Genomic DNA, 19,097 nt, shown 5'->3' with positions numbered 1-19,097 from the left:
AAGCGACACTCCCAGATCCTACGGATAACCTACCTCAGAGCACCTAAACAGGCAGAGTGAACCCCCAGGGAAGGTCAGTGACCCCTCTCTGCCACTCAGCCTTCCCAATCCTAGAGGGAAGCAACATTCCCAGATCCTACGGATAACCTGCCTCACAGCACCTAAACAGGCAGAGTGAACCCCCAGGGAAGGTCAGTGACCCCTCTCTGCCACTCAGCCTTCCCAATCCTAGAGGGGAAGCAACATTCCAGATCCTACGGATAACCTGCCTCACAGCACCTAAACAGGCAGAGTGAACCCCCAGGGAAGGTCAGTGACCCCTCTCTGCCACTCAGCCTTCCCAATCCTAGAGGGAAGCAACATTCCCAGATCCTACGGATAACCTGCCTCACAGCACCTAAACAGGCAGAGTGAACCCCCAGGGAAGGTCAGTGACCCCTCTCTGCCACTCAGCCTTCCCAATCCTAGAGGGAAGCAACATTCCCAGATCCTACGGATAACCTGCCTCACAGCACCTAAACAGGCAGAGTGAACCCCCAGGGAAGGTCAGTGACCCCTCTCTGCCACTCAGCCTTCCCAATCCTAGAGGGAAGCAACATTCCCAGATCCTACGGATAACCTGCCTCACAGCACCTAAACAGCAGAGTGAACCCCCAGGGAAGGTCAGTGACCCCTCTCTGCCACTCAGCCTTCCCAATCCTAGAGGGAAGCAACATTCCCAGATCCTACGGATAACCTGCCTCACAGCACCTAAACAGGCAGAGTGAACCCCCAGGAAGGTCAGTGACCCCTCTCTGCCACTCAGCCTTCCCAATCCTAGAGGGAAGCAACATTCCCAGATCCTACGGATAACCTGCCTCACAGCACCTAAACAGGCAGAGTGAACCCCCAGGGAAGGTCAGTGACCCCTCTCTGCCACTCAGCCTTCCCAATCCTAGAGGGAAGCAACATTCCCAGATCCTACAGATAACCTGCCTCACAGCACCTAAACAGGCAGAGTGAACCCCCAGGGAAGGTCAGTGACCCCTCTCTGCCACTCAGCCTTCCCAATCCTAGAGGGAAGCAACATTCCCAGATCCTACAGATAACCTGCCTCACAGCACCTAAACAGGCAGAGTGAACCCCCAGGGAAGGTCAGTGACCCCTCTCTGCCACTCAGCCTTCCCAATCCTAGAGGGAAGCAACATTCCCAGATCCTACGGATAACCTGCCTCACAGCACCTAAACAGGCAGAGTGAACCCCCAGGGAAGGTCAGTGACCCCTCTCTGCCACTCAGCCTTCCCAATCCTAGAGGGAAGCAACATTCCCAGATCCTACGGATAACCTGCCTCACAGCACCTAAACAGGCAGAGTGAACCCCAGGGAAGGTCAGTGACCCCTCTCTGCCACTCATCCTTCCCAATCCTAGAGGGAAGCAACATTCCCAGATCCTACGGATAACCTGCCTCACAGCACCTAAACAGGCAGAGTGAAACCCCAGGGAAGGTCAACGACCCCTCTCTCTGGCACTCAGCCTTCCCAGTCCTACATAGGAAAGTGACACTCCCGGATCCTACCGATATCCTGCCTCAGAGCAGCTGGAGAGGCATCACTGGAACTCCAAGGAAGGTCAGTGACCCCTCTCTCTGGCATGAACACCCAATCTACCTAGTTTTATCAAGGTTTTATCAAGATAGCAGCTTCTTGTAATCCATCTCTCTCTTCTCTTCCTGTCAGCCCAGTCTGTCATCAACCCCACAGCTTCCTTAGGAATCACTAAAGCTTCCTACAGGTGGATGTATGTAGGGTCCCATTACACCCATACAATGAGAAATCCCAGAAAAATCCTGCAAATATGGGCCTAAATCTTATAAGCTGCCAACTCCTACAAAAGGTGCAAAAGTGGTATACAAAATAAGAATACAATATTAATTAAATTGACTAAGCAAGTAAATATTTGTTAAACAGAGCAGTTTAAACATTTTTTACAAAATAAAACAAAATAATTTTTAAGTCTTAAATCAAGTGGTGAAGACATCCAAAAAAAAGCAGCCTAAATACCCGTTTAATCATTTTATGAACTTGTATCTTCATGGTCCAAACCAGAATCCAACATTTATAGCTTTTTCAGGTCTGCTTATTCTTTTAATTGCTTTATTTAATTTTACTTTTCTTCATTGGTTTAGCAAAGATTAGCCTTGAAGTGGATTGGAATGTAGAAATGTGGATATGCTTCATTTGAATACATTTTTCTTTAGTGTTCATAGTTAAAATATTTTGAAAATTTAATAAATAAAGTTCATATGAAAAAAAAAATAAAAGCAGCCTGGAAAGAATATTATCTTTCATAGTTTCTCTTAGACAGTAAATCATGGATTGGAGGATAAAGAAGATTATTATTGTCCTTAAAATTAAATGTTAACTGAGAGGAAAACTGATAGAGTAGACCATACAATATCAAACAGCAGCAGTAGCAGGGCCACCGAGAGACTGGGCCGCCCCCCCCCCAAGGTCATCGTTGTCGCCGTCCCTCCTCCGTCCACCACCGGGCCAGGCCCCCCTGAATTCAAATCACAGCGCCTCACCTCGACCTCGCTCCGTGTGAAAGAAGCGCAGCAGCGGCAGTCTGCAGATCGCCTCCCTTTGGGCCTTCCTTGTGTTCCGCAGGGAGGCGATCTGCAGACTGCCGCTGCTGCGCTTCTTTCACACGGAGCGCCACTATGATTTGAATTTGGACGGAGGGGGGCAGGTGGAGGGAACTGCAGCGCTGGGCCCTCCTTGGAGGCCTGGGGAATTTTTTCCCCCCCTGTTCCCTCCTCTCAGCGGCCCTGAGCAGGAGCAGCAATACATCAGCAAACAGAGCCCGATGATCACAGGTAAATGCAGGGCACCAGAGGTCACTAGCACTGGACCAGCGCCTGCATTTACCTTCGCACAAATGATCGTCGGGCAAACAGCACCCGCACCTCTCAATACCACAGAGCTCATTTAAATTAGATTTAAATGAGCTCTGCAGTTTTCCACCCCTATGATCAGAGAACAACGTTCTGATCGTAGGAGTAGAATAGCACCTTAACTCTAAGACAGCTCAGAGCTGGCATTAGGGTTAAGGCTCTGTTTCCGCCCCCCCCACCCATCGGAGTCAGGCAGCCTGGGCTGTTTGGACCCCTGGATCCCCATCATTGCTTCAGCTCTGGTGGCCTAGTGCCACCCCCAGATGACAAGAGGGCAGGAAGTCCAACAAATCTCCAGGCTCCCCAACCCCCCCCCCCCAAAAAAAAAAACCAAAACAAAACAAAACATCCCTGATGGTCTAAGCAGGCTGCCAACACAACTCCCCACATGTCCTGGTGGTCTAGTGGCCAACCCCCCGCCCCCCCAAATACCTCCCTCCACTTCCAGCACTGCCTTCAAAATGGTAGCACCCTGCACAGTGCATCCTGGGATAGCGGATCACAGGGCGCCACCATTTTGGAAGTACGAGGGGGGGGAGGGTGTTGGATGGTAGACCACCATGGCAGGTGGAGTGTTGTGTTGGCAGTCCACTTGGCCCACCAGGGATGGGTTTTCCTGGGAGTGAGGGGAGCTGGAGATTCACTGGATCCCACACTTTTGCATGCTATTAGTTCTGATCTTAGGGGTGTTATTGCCCCGCTCTGTTCAGGTGCTAATTTTAGAGTGTTGTTTGGAACAGCACGGAGCTTCTGATCATCAGGGCACAGGAACATTAAAAAAAAAATTTTTCCAAGCGCCACACTCACAAAGCATCATTCAGATCCGAGTGGCTGAACCTCCCACATACCTCTCAGCCTGCTACCTAGACTGGTCCAGTCTTCAACTAAGCATCACATGCTTGCCTGTCAGAAGATCTGCTGTTCCTTTGCTGAACATGGTCTTCGGACCAGTTCCTTCCAACCAAGATCTCAAGAGAGCTTCTTCAACAGTTCCTCATCCTGCCCTGTACAAGCACAAATAGAAAAGCTGTTACTGTGATGTCCTCCCTTCCCAATTTAACTGAGCTTTATTAGGTCTCCTGAGAATACAGAACACATTAGGAGGTAAGGACAGTAAGGTAATGTAAAGACACGTGTATACACACACAGAGGGACAATTACCTCCCTATCTACCTTCTGTACTGTATACTCTCCCACATTCAATAAGACACCTGCTGGCTGATGGTTGGGAGGAGGGGATAGTGCTGGGAATGACTAATAAGGTCTGTGCCAGAGCCGGTGGTGGGAAGCGGGACTGGTGGTTGGGAGGCGGGAATAGTGCTGGGCAGACTTGTATGGTCTGTGCCAGAGCCGGTGGTTGGGAGGTGGGGATAGAGCTGGGCAGACTTATACGGTCTGTGCCAGAGCCAGTGGTTGGGAGGCGGAGCTGGTGGTTGGGAGGCGGGGATAGTGCTGGGCAGACTTCTACAGTCTGTGCCAGAGCCGGTGGTGGGAGGCGGGAATAGTGCTGGGCAGACTTATACGGTCTGTGCCAGAGCCAGTGGTTGGGAGGCGGAGCTGGTGGTTGGGAGGTGGGGATAGAGCTGGGCAGACTTATACGGTCTGTGCCAGAGCCAGTGGTTGGGAGGCGGAGCTGGTGGTTGGGAGGCGGGGATAGTGCTGGGCAGACTTCTACAGTCTGTGCCAGAGCCGGTGGTGGGAGGCGGGAATAGTGCTGGGCAGACTTATACGGTCTGTGCCAGAGCCAGTGGTTGGGAGGCGGAGCTGGTGGTTGGGAGGTGGGGATAGAGCTGGGCAGACTTATACGGTCTGTGCCAGAGCCAGTGGTTGGGAGGCGGAGCTGGTGGTTGGGAGGCGGGGATAGTGCTGGGCAGACTTCTACAGTCTGTGCCAGAGCCGGTGGTGGGAGGCGGGAATAGTGCTGGGCAGACTTATACGGTCTGTGCCAGAGCCAGTGGTTGGGAGGCGGAGCTGGTGGTTGGGAGGTGGGGATAGAGCTGGGCAGACTTATACGGTCTGTGCCAGAGCCAGTGGTTGGGAGGCGGAGCTGGTGGTTGGGAGGCGGGGATAGTGCTGGGCAGACTTCTACAGTCTGTGCCAGAGCCGGTGGTGGGAGGCGGGAATAGTGCTGGGCAGACTTATACGGTCTGTGCCAGAGCCAGTGGTTGGGAGGCGGAGCTGGTGGTTGGGAGGCGGGGATAGTGCTGGGCAGACTTATACGGTCTGTGCCAGAGCCGGTGGTGGGAGGCGGGGCTGGTGGTTGGGAGGCGGGGACAGTGCTGGGCAGACTTATACGGTCTGTACCAGAGCCGGTGGTGGGAGGCGGGACTGGTGGTTGGGAGGCGGGGATAGTGCTGGGCAGACTTATACGGTCTGTGCCCTGAAGAGGACAGGTACAAATCAAAGTAGGGTATACCAGTGGCGTAGCTACGTGGGGCCTGAGGGGGCCCCCGCAGATTCACCCCAGGACCCCCCTCCCGGCGAACCCGCCCCCGCCGCTGCCTACCTTTACTTTTGCTGGCGGGGGATCCCACTCCCCGCCAGCCGACGTCTTCTCAGTACTTCCTGCTCTTCAATTTGTTTGCTGACGTCCTGCACGTAATTGTACGTGCAGGACGTCAGCAAACAAATTGAAGAGCGGGAAGCGACTAAGAAGAAGGGATCCCCCGCCAGCAAAAGTAAAGGTAGGCGGCAGCGGCGGCGGGTTCGTGGCGGGAGGGCTAAAATGTGCCCCCTCCCCCCGGGCTCTGGACCCCTCTCCCACGGAAGGCTGGCTACGCCCCTGGGGTATACACAGAAAGTAGCACATATGAATTTATCTTGTTGGGCAGACTGGATGGACCGTGCAGGTCTTTTTCTGCCGTCATCTACTATGTAACATGAAGACACAGCTTACAATCTAATCAGGACAGACAGACAGACAGACAAATGCTCTCTCCCATATTCTACACATAACAGACCTAATATCCGCGTCTCCTTTAACCTCTCTGATCCAGGCCGAGTACAGTTATTCTGGGTCTCACCTCGCCCGGCGTCTCTTTCCCCTTTTAGTCTTTCCTTCCGTCTTCTCACCTGCAGCCCAGGAAAGGAACGGCAAGCGGAAGCGAGCGAAGCGACAGACTAGAGAGCGGAAGTGGGCAGGTGCCCGAGTGACAGGCGCCGCAGCCAATCGAAACGAACGGGCAGGACCGGAAAAAGAGGGGGATGAGGCAGGACCGAAAAGGTTAGATTGAGAGAGCGGGAGCGGCATGACGTAAAAACGTTGAAGCCAATTGGGTTAATCTCTCTTTCCTCTCCTCCGCGCAGGCGCAGCCGTCTCTCCACGTCCACTCCAAACAAAGCTCTGGCCGCTACTGCCTCCTTTGTTGTTCTTTATTGTTGGTAGCATTTTTATTTATTTCAAACATGCCAACTTTGTACAACATACGGATGCACACAGAGGAAATATAATAATGGAATAACTTTTCATAGGTAGAGTAGTAATTTATTATATATAAACATAGTAGATGACGGCAGAAAAAGACCTGCATGGTCCATCCAGTCTGCCCAACAAGACAACTCATTTGTGCTACTTTTTGTGTATATCTTACCTTGATTTGTAACTGTCATTTTCAGGGCACAGACCGTACAAGTCTGCCCAGCACTATCCCCGCCTCCCAACCACCAGTCCCGCCTCCCACCACCGGCTCTGGTACAGACCGTATAAGTCTGCCCAGCACTGTCCCCGCCTCCCAACCACCAGCCCCGCCTCCCACCACCGGCTCTGGCACAGACCGTACAAGTCTGCCCAGCACTATCCCCGCCTCCCACCACCGGCTCTGGTACAGACCGTACAAGTCTGCCCAGCACTAGCCCCGCCTCCCACCACCGGCTCTGGCACAGACCGTAGAACTCTGCCCAGCACTATCCCCGCCTCCCAACCACCAGCCCCGGCACAGACCGTATAAGTCTGGCCAGCACTATCCCCGCCTCCCAACCACCACCCCCGCCTCCCCCCACCGGCTCTGGCACAGACCGTACAAGTCTGCCCAGCACTATCCCCGCCTCCCAACCACCAGTCCCGCCTCCCACCACCGGCTCTGGTACACTACTACTACTACTACTATTTAGCATTTTTATAGCGCTACAAGGCGTACGCAGCGCTGCACAAACATAGAAGAAAGACAGTCCCTGCTCAAAGAGCTTACAATCTAATAGACAAAAATAAGTAAGCAAATCAAATCAATTAATGTGTACAGGAAGGAGGAGAGGAGGGTAGGTGGAGGCGAGTGGTTACAAGTGATTACGAGTCAAAGCAATGTTAAGAGGTGGGCTTTCAGTCTAGATTTAAAGGTGGCCAAGGATGGGGCAAGACGTAGGGGCTCAGGAAGTTTATTCCAGGCATAGGATGCGCGAGACAGAAGGCGCGAAGTCTGGAGTTGGCAGTAGTGGAGAAGGGAACAGATAAGAAGGATTTATCCATGGAGCGGAGTGCACGGGAAGGGGTGTAGGGAAAGACGAGTGTGGAGAGATACTGGGGAGCAGCAGAGAGAGTACATTTATAGGTTAGTAGAAGAAGTTTGAACAGGATGCGAAAACGGATAGGGAGCCAGTGAAGCGACTTGAGGAGAGAGGTAGTATGAGTAAAGCGACCCTGGCGGAAGACGAGACGGGCAGCAGAGTTTTGAACCGATTGGAGAGGGGAGAGGTGACTAAGTGGGAGGCCAGCAAGAACAGATTGCAGTAGTCTAAACGAGAGGTGACAAGGGTGTGGATGAGGGTTTTGGTAGTGTGCTCAGAAAGAAAGGGCGGATTTTACGGATGTTGTAAAGAAAGAAACGACAGGTCTTGGCGATCTGCTGGATATGAGCAGAGAAGGAGAGAGAAGAGTCAAAGTTGTGACAAACCTCTAGAAAGAGTCATTTCCATTTTCTTCAAATCTCTAAGTTAGTTACCTCCTTAGGAGAATTCATAAACAGGGGGTCTTCAAAGCCTCAGTATCAGTGGCATATCTAGGGGGGGGGCACCTGAGGAGCAATTGCTCCCCCAAATGGATTTCCGCCGCTGATGGCACCTATTTTCATCCGGTCTACACAGTCTGCTGTCCGCTCCCCTGACGTCACAACCAGGCTACGCTTCTGCTCAACATTCTTTGAAAATCATAGGGGCAAAGATATGATATGATGATACTTGCATCTCTTTCTTTTCCATCAGGTGTGGTTTACCCTCATTGCTCTTAAGTGCTACAGTCACAGACGAAATCTGATAAAGTATACAGTAAGTCTACCCAGCAGTATTTCCCACCTCCCAACCACCAGTCCTGCCTCCCATCACCGGCTCTGGTACAGACCGTACAAGTCTGCCCAGCACTATCCCCGCCTCCCAACCACCAGCCCCGCCTCCCACCACCGGCTCTGGCACAGACCGTATAAATCTGCCCAGCACTATCCCTGCCTCCCAACCACCAACCCCTCTTCCCCCACCTGCTCTGCCACCCAATTTCGGCTAAGCTTGAAGCTTATCGTAATCAGCAGTGTGTCATTTGGAGAGAATGCTTATAGGGACACCCTAGCATGTGTTATATTCGTGCAGAGATTTTTTTTTTTCTCCTGATAAAGGACCACTAAAACAGACATCATGTTAAGAGAATCAGGTGCTCAACCTACTCGGGAATCTGCTAATCTTGTGTATGGGCACCACAATCTTAAATCCAGCTCCAGGACCTTTCTCAGGCACTGGCTACTGAAAGTAAACCTTAATTAGGTGTCCTGTGGAATCCTTTTTCCTTCTTCCAATCCAATCCTAGCTTTAATTCCGCTGTATCTCCTCAAGGATTAATTGCTGATTACAATAAAGAGACATCTCATCAGCGAGAATTACAAAATAACATACATTAGAAGAACAATATAAAACGTTCTAAACTGAATCAATAGCTGAAAAAAAAACACGTCCAATTGTTTTTCCAAATAAAAGATAAGAAAAAAAATAGATCTCAACATCTGATGAGCTGACAGCTAAAAGATATTCACTATGGGGCACCACTGCGGTAAAAAGGGCCCTGCGCTAGCAGCAGGGGTCGTTTTTGCCACCTGCGCTGTGGCCCTTTTTACCTCAGCAGGTCAAAGGCCAAAAATGGAATGGCCATGCGATAAGATTTCACTTACCATGTGGTCATGCAGGGGGGAGCACTTTAGGGTAGCGTGTGATGCTGCCCGATTACCTCCGGGTTAGCACCGCTCTGGAAAATAGCCTGGCACGAGCCAAGCCTGGAACTACTGCCGGTGCCCAAGTTGGGCCGGGAGGAGTTCCAGATTAGCGCGCGGTAAGAGTGCATTGGGAGTACCAGCTCTCTGTAAAAGGGTTCCAAAGATAGGACTGACTTTTACGTGGTCATATTTACGTGGATAACCTGGCCAGCTAAGGTCTGAATCAGTGGCGTAGCTACGGGGGGCCACGGGGGCCTGTGCCCCCGTAGATTTGGCCCTGGACCCCCCCTGCCGACGACCCTCTCGATCCCCCCACCGCCGCTGTCCGCTACCTTTGCTGGCGGGGGACCCCAACCCCCACCAGCCGAGGTCCTCTTCTTCCGTCACAAGGCTTCCTTTTGTTTCTTGTGAGTCTGACATCCTGCACGTTGACGTCAGACTCACAGAAACAGAACGAAGCCTTGCGCTGGAAGAAGAGGACCTCGGCTGGAGGAGGTTGGGGTCCCCCGCCATCAAAAGTAGGCGACGGCGGGGGATGGTTGGTGGCGGGAGGGGGGTAGAGAGGGTTGTCGCAGGGGGGGTCAAATTTGCGCCGAGGGGGGGCTTAAATGTGCCCCCTCCACTCGGGCTCTGGACACCCCTCCCTCCGAAGTCTGCTACGCCCCTGGTCTGAATATTGGCACGTAACCAGCCAAGTGCTTACTCCGCCCCCAGAGGGTCCCCAAATAGCTGATTTTCAGACAGGCACATTTTCAGTGGCACTAACTGCTGGAAATTAGGGATTAGCCCCAAATGGATGATTTGAATATCAATCCCATCTTGTCCATTGTGACACCTTTTTTTTTTTTTAATAAACATTGGATTTCTCAGTGCTGCGTCTCTGTCTGACCTGTGACCTGTGGAAGCGAATTGCTTGGTGATCTTAGCATTTTGTGATAGTTGATCTTATGAGAATCGTTCCTGAGAACGGGGTGATCCCCGGATTTTGTGGGGTCACAGCATTCCTGCAAAACACTGTGGGATAGCTTGTGGGTCATGGGGCTTGCCCAGTTGGCGGGTAGGAGGTTGCCAGTATGGGGGTATGTGTACAGGTGCCCACCCAACCTGGAAGTGCTTGGTAGGTCACGGAAAGGCCTAGGGCCTAAGCCTGAGTGGGTTTTAGGGGTAGTGTTAAGGCATCACTAAAAGAAGACGAAGCATGGTTTGATAACAACATCCTCTTTTTAATCAAAAATAAAAAATAGAGACAGCAACATCAAAATTACACTGTTAACGTATAAAATGAGACACACTAAGAGTCATCAGACTAAGCAGAAGTCAGATGCACTGGAAAATAAATATGTTTTTGTTTTTACTTTGTTAGGTGCAAGGAAGTGCTACATGAAACCAGGGATCTGGTCACAGAATCAAAGGCTGTTGTTAAAAGGTTCCCCTTTCTGTAGGGGCTTTCAAATGAGTCTTGGGGACCCCACGTTCTCCATCCACCGTGTGCAGCCCAACAATGTTCATTTTGTTTACTTTCTCATTTCATTTGTGAGAATTATTCTATTCTGTTTTTGTTGTTGTTTTTTTCCATTTGGGGGGCAATGTTGGAAAGTCTACATACTCCACTGATTCTCAAACCTGTCCTGGAGGCTCCCCAGCCAGTCAGGTTTTCAGGATATCCATAGTAAATATACATGAGAGAGATTTGCATGCAGCGGAGGCAGGCCATACAAGCCTCCTTTATGAATATTCATTGTGGATATCCTGACTGGCTGGGGAGCCCCCAGGATGGGTTCGGGAACCACTGGCCTTCTCTTTGGAAATTGATTTTTCTCGTGGTCATTTTGGGCCATGAGAAATATCATTTCAAATAAATGCACATGCCTAATTTATGGTGAATATCTTAAAAACCTGACTAGCCATGGGGTCCCCAGGACCTTAAAAATAATTATGGCAGACCTACAAATCCCAGCACAGAATGTGTAAAAAAAAACCCAGGACTGAATTAGCCTCTTTTTTTTTTTTTTTAGTTCAAACAATGTTTTTATGAATTTTCAAATAAAGAGAACAAACGTCAAGGAGACAGGTGGAAATGTAGGTGGCCATGGTTTTTCCAGCACCTGCCTCTAGGGATCCTGGGATTTTGTAGTTCTGCATTTTGCACTGGACAAAGCTGGCTCAAATTCTTCTGATGCAGTGGCGTAGCCAAGGGTGGGCTTGGGTGGGCCCAGGCCCACCCAGTACCAGCATAGCTATAATGTGGCTGGCAGGGATCCCCAAGCCCCACCAGCCGAACTCCCAACAACTGTCTCTCCTCCATACCTTGTAAATAGCAGATCTCCGCCTGCAGTGAGCAGTGACTGATGCATACTGCTCTCACCGGCCCCATAGCCTTCGCTCTGATGTATTCTTGCCTAGGCGGAAACAGGAAGTTGCATCAGAGGGAAGGGTATGGAGCCAACATCAGCAGTGTGTATTAGTTGCTGCCTGTTGCTGGTGAAAATCTGCTATTTAAAAGGTGTGCAGGAGAGGGAGGATATTTGAGAGACCATATGGCATGCAGGTGAGAGGAGAGACCACATCATCTGTGGGATGAGGCAGGGTTCTTCTGCCCACCCATCTTGGGCCCAGGCCCACCCAAAATTGGGTGTCTGGCTACGCCCCTGTTCTGATGGGTTATAGTTAGTTGAGACACAGTTAGTTTTTGGGCTGTTGCTTTCCTCTTATGCCCAGCTAAGGCAATTCTGTAAAAAGCACAGAGGGAGCCCATTCCAGCATCCCTCTACCAGGATAAGAGAGAATGGCTGGTTCAGGCAGTCCAGTGACCTGATTGGCTCACAGGGTGACCAGCAAGGTAGGCAGATCCATGCTTGATTTTACCCTACTGCGTATAGGGGAATGGGGACTCATATTGCTGGCTTCCCCAGTCCTCCAACCAAGATTTAAGTCCTCGTAGGCAATGGGAGTGGGGCCAAACCAGGCATGGGTCCGCCTGTCCTTATGGCCAGGTGGGTTACCCTAGATCAGGGTCTTTGGCTGCTTTGTAAGATCTTCAGATAAATAATATCTCGGGGGGGGGGGGGGTGCTTTGCCTCAGAAAAGTCCAGGAAAATAATACTGCACACTTAGCCATATAGGCTCAGCCCAGTATCTATATGAAAGCTATACATACTGAGCTACTGGGTCCTTCATAAGGTCCTCCCAGTGCTTCTCAAGCCTCTCCTGGAGCTACAACTGGCCAGTCGGGTTTTCAGGATGACCGCAATGAATATGCATGAGACATTTGCACAGATGCAAACCTATCTCATGCATATACACTGTGGTCATCCTGAAAGTCTGACTGGCACGTTGTGTCTCCTGGAGGGCTTTAGACATGGAGGGAAATGGGTGGTCGGCAACAAAAAGGGGTATGGGCAGTGGGTACATTTCAAAACCCCTTAACCACATGAGTGCTCTAGATTAAGGCCTCACCCCATGGCCCCTCTGAGCTATCTAGAATAGCCCAAGTTGACAAATGCTTAGAGATGAAAGTCAGGTCTTAAAACGGTAGATTTCTTTTTCACTAAACACAATTGATCAGAATAAAAATTTAGAAGGGGGGTCGTCCGGTCCAACTTGCGATAGGTTCTCCAGGGGGGTTCAGAGCTGCTAAACTAGAAGGGAGACTCTTGTTCTGCCCGGTCCTGATTTTGAATTCGTGCCCCAAAAGCCGTGTGGGATGTGTAGTCTCTGATTCTACTCATTGAAATCAGCTCTGTGGGTACTGTAATGGATCATGGTGAGGTTGTCAGAAATTCAGGACTGGCCTAAAATCCCCCTCCTGGAACTGGGCCAATTGGCAGCTTTGGTGACTATCTGAAATTCTTTGACTGAGATTGTGACTGGAATCCTCCCCCATCCATCATTCTCTTTTCCGAGAATGAGTCGTGTCTTCTGCTAAATAAATATAATCTGTTGGTAGTCAAATATTCTCGCACCAATCCATTATGCTAAATATGAAAGTTCAGGGTCACCGAAAGGAGAGGAGTCCCAGCAGGTGTCTGATGGACAGGTCTCTTACAAATTGTTATGTATCTGTTCCTCAAAGAGCTGAATCCTGGTGTGTGATGGCTCAGAAGCAGACAGCCACTGTTTGGGCCATATGGTTCCACACTGCTCTCTGAGAAAAATCTAAAATACCTTCTTCCAAGGTGGCTTTTGTGCATGTGGGTGGGAAGGGGTGAAAGAGTGGTTTATTGCCCCCTCAGCCTAGGTCAGTGGTTCTCAACATGGCCCTCAGGACACAGCCAGCTACAGATTTGCATACAGTGGAGGTAGTGTATGCAGACTTATCTCGTATATATTCATTGTGAGTATCCCGAAAACCTGACTGGCTGGGTGTGTGTCCTGAGGATTGGGTTGAGAACCCCTGCCATAGGTGTGCACGTGAGAGGAAGAAGGGAGAGAAGAGGAGGCCTGCAAACAGCAGTTTGAACCTTCTGCAGAACACTTCGACTGCAAACAAACAGGATGAAAAGGAAACTGTTACGGATGGATTCTTAAAATATAGAAAAGTGTCCAAGGCCAGTCGGACCTAGTCCATTTTAGAATCTGAATCTTTGGTGGTTTCTCCGTCGGCGGCTGTGAGGTTTAGCCTGTTATTGTCTAGGTCCATCACCTCATAAGTTCCTTCCACCTGGAGGCAGCACGACTGACGGCTATTTGCACTTGTCTGGTAGCCTCCATTTTGAAATTCAGGCCCTCCCGTCATGTGGCCTACGTTCAGCGGCGCCTTCTCCTGCGGTTGCTCGCCATGCGATAGCTTGGCCGTCTCTGGCGTGCTGCAGCCCTGCACTTTGCTTTTGGCCTTGACTTTTTCGTGGTAAGAAAAGAGGGCCAAAGCCAGAATTCCCGCCACGGTTAAGCTCAATAGGACGGTCACTGTGACAAACTGAGACCAGTAAGACTGGACATTGTTGCTAGGAGACCTTTCACTGTAGCCACCATTCTCCAGCGCCTGCCCTGGCACAACCTCAATCGTGCCTGTCCTGTTCGGGCCCATGACCCAGTATCGCGCCACTTGGTAACGGAATCCATTCTCACTGGCCCAGCACTCGTACAAGCCCAAGGTGTTCAAATTCACGACAAACCGCAGAGCTTCTCTAAAAACCATGACTTGCTCCTCCGGTCCCCTCCTCTGTGGCTGTGTCCAGGTGTAGTTGGCCAGTGCGGACAGTTGGGGGCAGTGGAGTTTCACTATGGAGTTCAGAGGCACTGTAACGTTTTCCACTGCAAGGAGAAGGAGACAGAGGTTGATCTTCAATTACTCCTGTGAAGGAGCAGAAAGCTCCAGCAGGTGATAATGCACTTACAATAACTTTTTGAGCCAATCTGATGTCTACTAGGGGCTAAACTAGCCATACTCAAATCTGTAAGAAGCCTTACATTCTCAACTAGGCCTAGTAAGATCAGAGCATGCAAATCTATCCCATCATGCATATTCATTGTGGATAACCTGAAAACTTGACTGGCTGCTTGAGTTCTGAGGACTGGATTAAGAACCTTTGCTTTACAGAAATTACATTTCCTTGCATGCACTGGGGCAAAACCAGGAATGGATGAGCCTGTTGGGGATGGCCTAGATGAGGTGGCATCTCTTCTGCTATAGCGGTCAAGATACTACCAGATCTTCACTGGGTTTTGAAAGGCAACATCTGCAGGCACAACACAGAACAATAGAAAATGACGGCAGATAAAGACCATATGGCCCATCCATATCATCCGCTAACTCTTCCTCCCCCTAAGAGATCCCACACGCCTGTCCCATGCTGTCTTGAATTCAGATACAGTCCTCTGCTCCACTACCGCCACCAGGAGGCTGTTTTCTACGCATCCACCACCCAGAGCAGAGGCTCCGAGTCCAAAAACTGACCCTTATTTCAAACCCGGAAGTCAAACAGTACATTTTGTTGTTGTTTTGACATTTAAGGGACATTAGGAATCACATCTGTGTTTGCAGATGTGGGATTTTTCCCGATATAACAGAAGCAATTATAGCAACAACCTCCCTCTGTGTCATGTTCATACTACCTTGCACCCATGTGCTCTCTGGTCTCTGGGCACCTCTTCCTTTGGAGACCTCGCACGTAGCATTCGGATTTCCAAATTCAATGTCCTGCAGCCAGGCTTTCCTGGAAGTAAAGAGAACATGCATGTCGCTGGTGTCAGTAAGGTCTTTGGGGAAAGGACCCCAAATTCTGCTCTGTGGAGTAGATTTTCAAAAGGGTTTAACTGGGCAGGAGAAGCTTCTGCTCTGTTAAACCCCGCTGAGCTGGCCAGCCACTGATATTCAGCAGCGCTTAACTGGGTCGTGGTGCTGAATTTCTCCGCTAATCAGCCAATTCCTAAGCGGCTAGCTTAGGGGTGGAATTCGGGCAGAGCCAGCCCTTCCAAGTTCGAGTTCAATTTATTTGACATACCACGAATTCTCAAAGAGAAGTCTAAGCAGATTACAGTACGTAACCAATTTAGGGGAAGAATAAAGGAACGAAACACAGAATAACAAAAGGACAGTAGAAAGAGGAAAAGTTACATATCAATACGAGGGACAGAGGATTAGCTGGTTAGCAGCGTTCGTTCCACTAACTGACTAAGCAAGGAATAAAATTAGGTCAGAAAACAGGTTGTCCTAACTTTATGTGCTGAGTTAACTGGATATCGGCCAATACCTGGTTAACTTCTGGGACAGAGGACATTCCCGGATAGTCAGTACTGGGAGCCTTGACTATTCTGGGATTATTTCAGTCTAGGGCTAGGAGCAGCTTAAAAGCTGTTAACTGCCTGAATATTACTTCCTATGTTTTCCTACAGCGGCTATGATACAGTATTTTATTGCATTTTTATCCCACATTTTCCCACCTCTTTGCAGGCTCAATGTGGCTTACAATACATCATGAATAGTGGAAATATATTAGAAAATACATATTTAGTGTTATAGGAGGGTCTTGGTCAACATGATAATGATAAAACATGATAGCAGTATTACAGGAAGCAGTGGCGTAGCAGGGGGAGCTGCCACCCGAGGTGGGGCGGTTCGCCGTTGCACCCCCCCCCCCCCACGGGTGCAGCACGATGACACCCCCTCCCTCGACCAGCTCCCGCACCCTACCTTTAAAAAGAATATCGGGAGGCGAGGCGAGGCACAGCACCTCGCGCCTGCCCTGCACGTAAATGAAATGTGGACCGTCGGGCCTTCTCTCGCTCTGTCTGTCCCGTCCTGCCCTTGCGGAAATAGGAAGTTGCATCAGCGGAGGGCGGGACAGATAGAGCGAGGGAAGACCAGACGGTCCACATTTCTTTTATGTGCAGGGCAGGCGCGAGGCGCTGCTCCTCGTCTCCCGATATTCTTTTAAAGGTAGGGTGCGGGAGCTGGTTGGGGGGTGTCAATTCGCCGAGGGGGGGCTGGCAGGGAGCACCCCCCCTGAGCTGACACCCGGGGCGGACCACCCCTAACGCCCCCCCCCCCTTGCTACGCCACTGACAAGAAGATATGTAAGACAGTCCTGAATATCTGTGGAGGAGTTGTGTGTATTCACATTGGTTGATCTTTGTGGTAAGCCTTGTTAAAGAGATGGGTCTTCAGTAGTTTGCGGAAGCTCGTTAGTTCGTGGATCGTTTTTAAGTTGCGCGGCAATGCGTTCCATAACGGTGTGCTCAAGTAGGTAAAGTTTGACGCGTGCGTTAGTTTGTATTTTAGGCCTTTGCAGTTAGAGAAGTGCAGATTGAGGAATGTGCGGGATGATCTTTTGGCATTCCTGAGTGGTAAGTCTTATCAGATCTGCCATGTAGGCTGGTGCATCTCCGTGAATGATTTTGTGAACTAGGGAGCATATTTTGAACGTGATGCGTTCTTTAAGTGGGAGCCAGTATCAGGTATCAGGTGTAGAAGTGGATGGGAAAGCAATATTGACTGAGGGCATTATGCCAGTTCTCTTTCTAGTGTCATCCCAAATGCACAGCCCTGACTGGCTAATGAATTTACTACACCATTCTCGGGCAAGTCCTACATATGGCCAGAATTTTCCATCTGCCATTTGTATAAGATCCCATGGAGTTTCCAGGCAGATAGGGGAAAGTCTAGGATTCTAGGAAATGGATATTCATTCCAGCTCCGGGGGCAGAAGAAGTTGAAGGCATTTTTTTTATATAGAGAGAAGCTTTTTATGTTTAAGTGATTTTATTTGATTGTATGTTTTTTTTTTTCTTTTGGGTTTATTTCCCTTGCCTAGGTTTCAATTGGCAGGTTATAAATGAATACATAAATACTTACATGTTTTCATTGGCTGGGTGGGTCTCCCGGCACATGTGGCTGTGGCCGTCCCATGCACAGTAAGGATCCCTGGCTAAAATGCAGTCAGAGCAGCTACTGTACACACTGCAGTTGGCCAGGCGCACTTGGAGAACTCCTTTGGAAAAGCCCACATAGAGTATTCCCTACAAACACAAGACAAACGGGGTCAGCGGCTCCAGGAACGCTCTGGCTCTATGATAAGCCACAGGGATACAGACTTTCACAAGCAGCTTTCCTTTTAACTCTACCTCCCATTCCCATCAACCACCCCTCATGCTCCAAGCCAAAATGCCAATGTTTGGGGAGGTTTTTGTCCCTCTTCTGACAAAAGCCATCTCCCAACAGCGATTCCTTTGGGCTAGTTCTGCTGTGCCAGCTCTCAGTCTACTCATTAAAAAATCCAACAAAATAAAGACATTTCTGACACGTTCAAATTAGTGCAGAGAAGAACTGGATTAAGAAGCCCAGAAAGATTCTTTCTGGAGCTGAAACCATTAGACAGTGATGGATGGTACCTACACACTTGCAGATGTTGAGGAACTTGTGATATATGAGACCTGGATCACAAAAAGCTGGCTCTTACCTTTTCTGGGCCAGTACCAGGTTTTGGACAGCTTCGGGCTCCGGGAACAGCTGGATCTCCTCAATAATGTGAGAGCCTCGATTTCCATCCAAAACAACGGCTTTATGCAAGGCGCCTTTGTCTACACAGGGATGAGAACAGAACACAGATGTTACCCTGCCTCTCCCTCTCCCAACTATTTTTACAGATGTGTTATAGCTCCATGTCTGTAAGGAGTGCTGGGCCCATCCTGGGGTTTTTCTTTTTTTTAATCGATATTTTATTAAATTTCATACCATAAAACAATATAAGTGGAATTAGAAAAGGTGCAGAGAAGGGTGACAAAAATGATAAAGGGTATGGGATGTCTTCCCTATGAGAAAAGGCTAAAGTGGCTAGGGCTCTTCAGCTTGGAGAAAAGACAGCTGAGGGGGAGATATGATAGAGGTCTATAAATAATGAGTGGAGTGGAACGGGTAGATGTGAAGCGTCTGTTTACGCTTTCCAAAAATACTAGGACTAGGGAGCATGCGATGAAGCTACAATGTAGTAAACTTAAACTAATTGGAGAAATTTTTCTTCACTCAACGTGGAATTCGTTGCCAGAGAATGTGGTAACGGTAGTTAGCTTAGCGGAGTTTAAAAAGGTTTGGACGGCTTCCTAAATGAAAAGTCTATAGACAGTTATTAAAATGGACTTGGGGGAAAATCCACGGCTTATTTCTGGAATAAGCAGCATAAAAAGTTTTGTACTTTTTGGGGATCTTGCCAGGTATTTGTGACCTGGATTGGCCACTGTTGGAAACAGGATGCTGGGCTTGATGGACCTTTGGTCTGTCACAGTATATATATATTACATATCATTCTTCTAGCACACCTGCATGCTATGATCTATCTTCACACTTCGCAAATCTGGGTGTTTACTGCATAGAATCTCTTGAAACCAATCCCCACACACTTATACTCAATCCTCTACTAAATTTCTAACCTTTTACACAGTGCCCACTGAGGCTCCTTCAGTGAGCATAGCATCAGGACTCAACCACAATTTCATATTAAAAAAACCTCCTCCTCCCCTCAGTACCTACTTATAATTCTGCTT

General features: G+C 49.5%; 2 protein-coding genes across 4 annotated transcripts in view; both read right to left on the bottom strand.

Annotated features, from left to right (window-relative positions):
• SLC25A44 (solute carrier family 25 member 44) overlaps positions 1 to 6,047 on the bottom strand; it is a 28,290-nt gene extending 22,243 nt beyond the window's left edge. The window contains exons 1-2 of one of the 2 annotated variants that reach the window (XM_030188039.1): positions 5,958 to 6,047; positions 3,783 to 3,938 (exon numbers count right to left, since the gene is read on the bottom strand). The gene's annotated coding sequence lies outside the window, so the exon portion shown is untranslated. Of the gene's footprint in view, positions 1 to 3,782; positions 3,943 to 5,957 lie in introns of those variants that run through there. The other variant, XM_030188041.1, reaches the window with a different exon arrangement.
• A 7,434-nt stretch (positions 6,048 to 13,481) lies between these two features.
• SEMA4A (semaphorin 4A) overlaps positions 13,482 to 19,097 on the bottom strand; it is a 67,960-nt gene continuing 62,344 nt past the window's right edge. For both annotated transcript variants that reach the window (XM_030187062.1, XM_030187064.1), the window contains 4 exons: positions 18,018 to 18,137; positions 17,413 to 17,578; positions 15,174 to 15,274; positions 13,482 to 14,372 (listed from right to left, as the gene is read on the bottom strand). In XM_030187062.1, coding sequence (XP_030042922.1) covers positions 13,678 to 14,372; positions 15,174 to 15,274; positions 17,413 to 17,578; positions 18,018 to 18,137 — 1,082 coding nt within the window. In that variant the 3' untranslated portion in view covers positions 13,482 to 13,677. The remainder of the gene's footprint in view (positions 14,373 to 15,173; positions 15,275 to 17,412; positions 17,579 to 18,017; positions 18,138 to 19,097) is intronic.

This window comes from Microcaecilia unicolor, chromosome 14 (assembly GCF_901765095.1).
Source record: "Microcaecilia unicolor chromosome 14, aMicUni1.1, whole genome shotgun sequence".
In the NCBI taxonomy this organism is placed as follows: Eukaryota; Metazoa; Chordata; class Amphibia; order Gymnophiona; family Siphonopidae; genus Microcaecilia; species Microcaecilia unicolor.
This window is presented reverse-complemented; position numbering and strand designations above follow the sequence as displayed.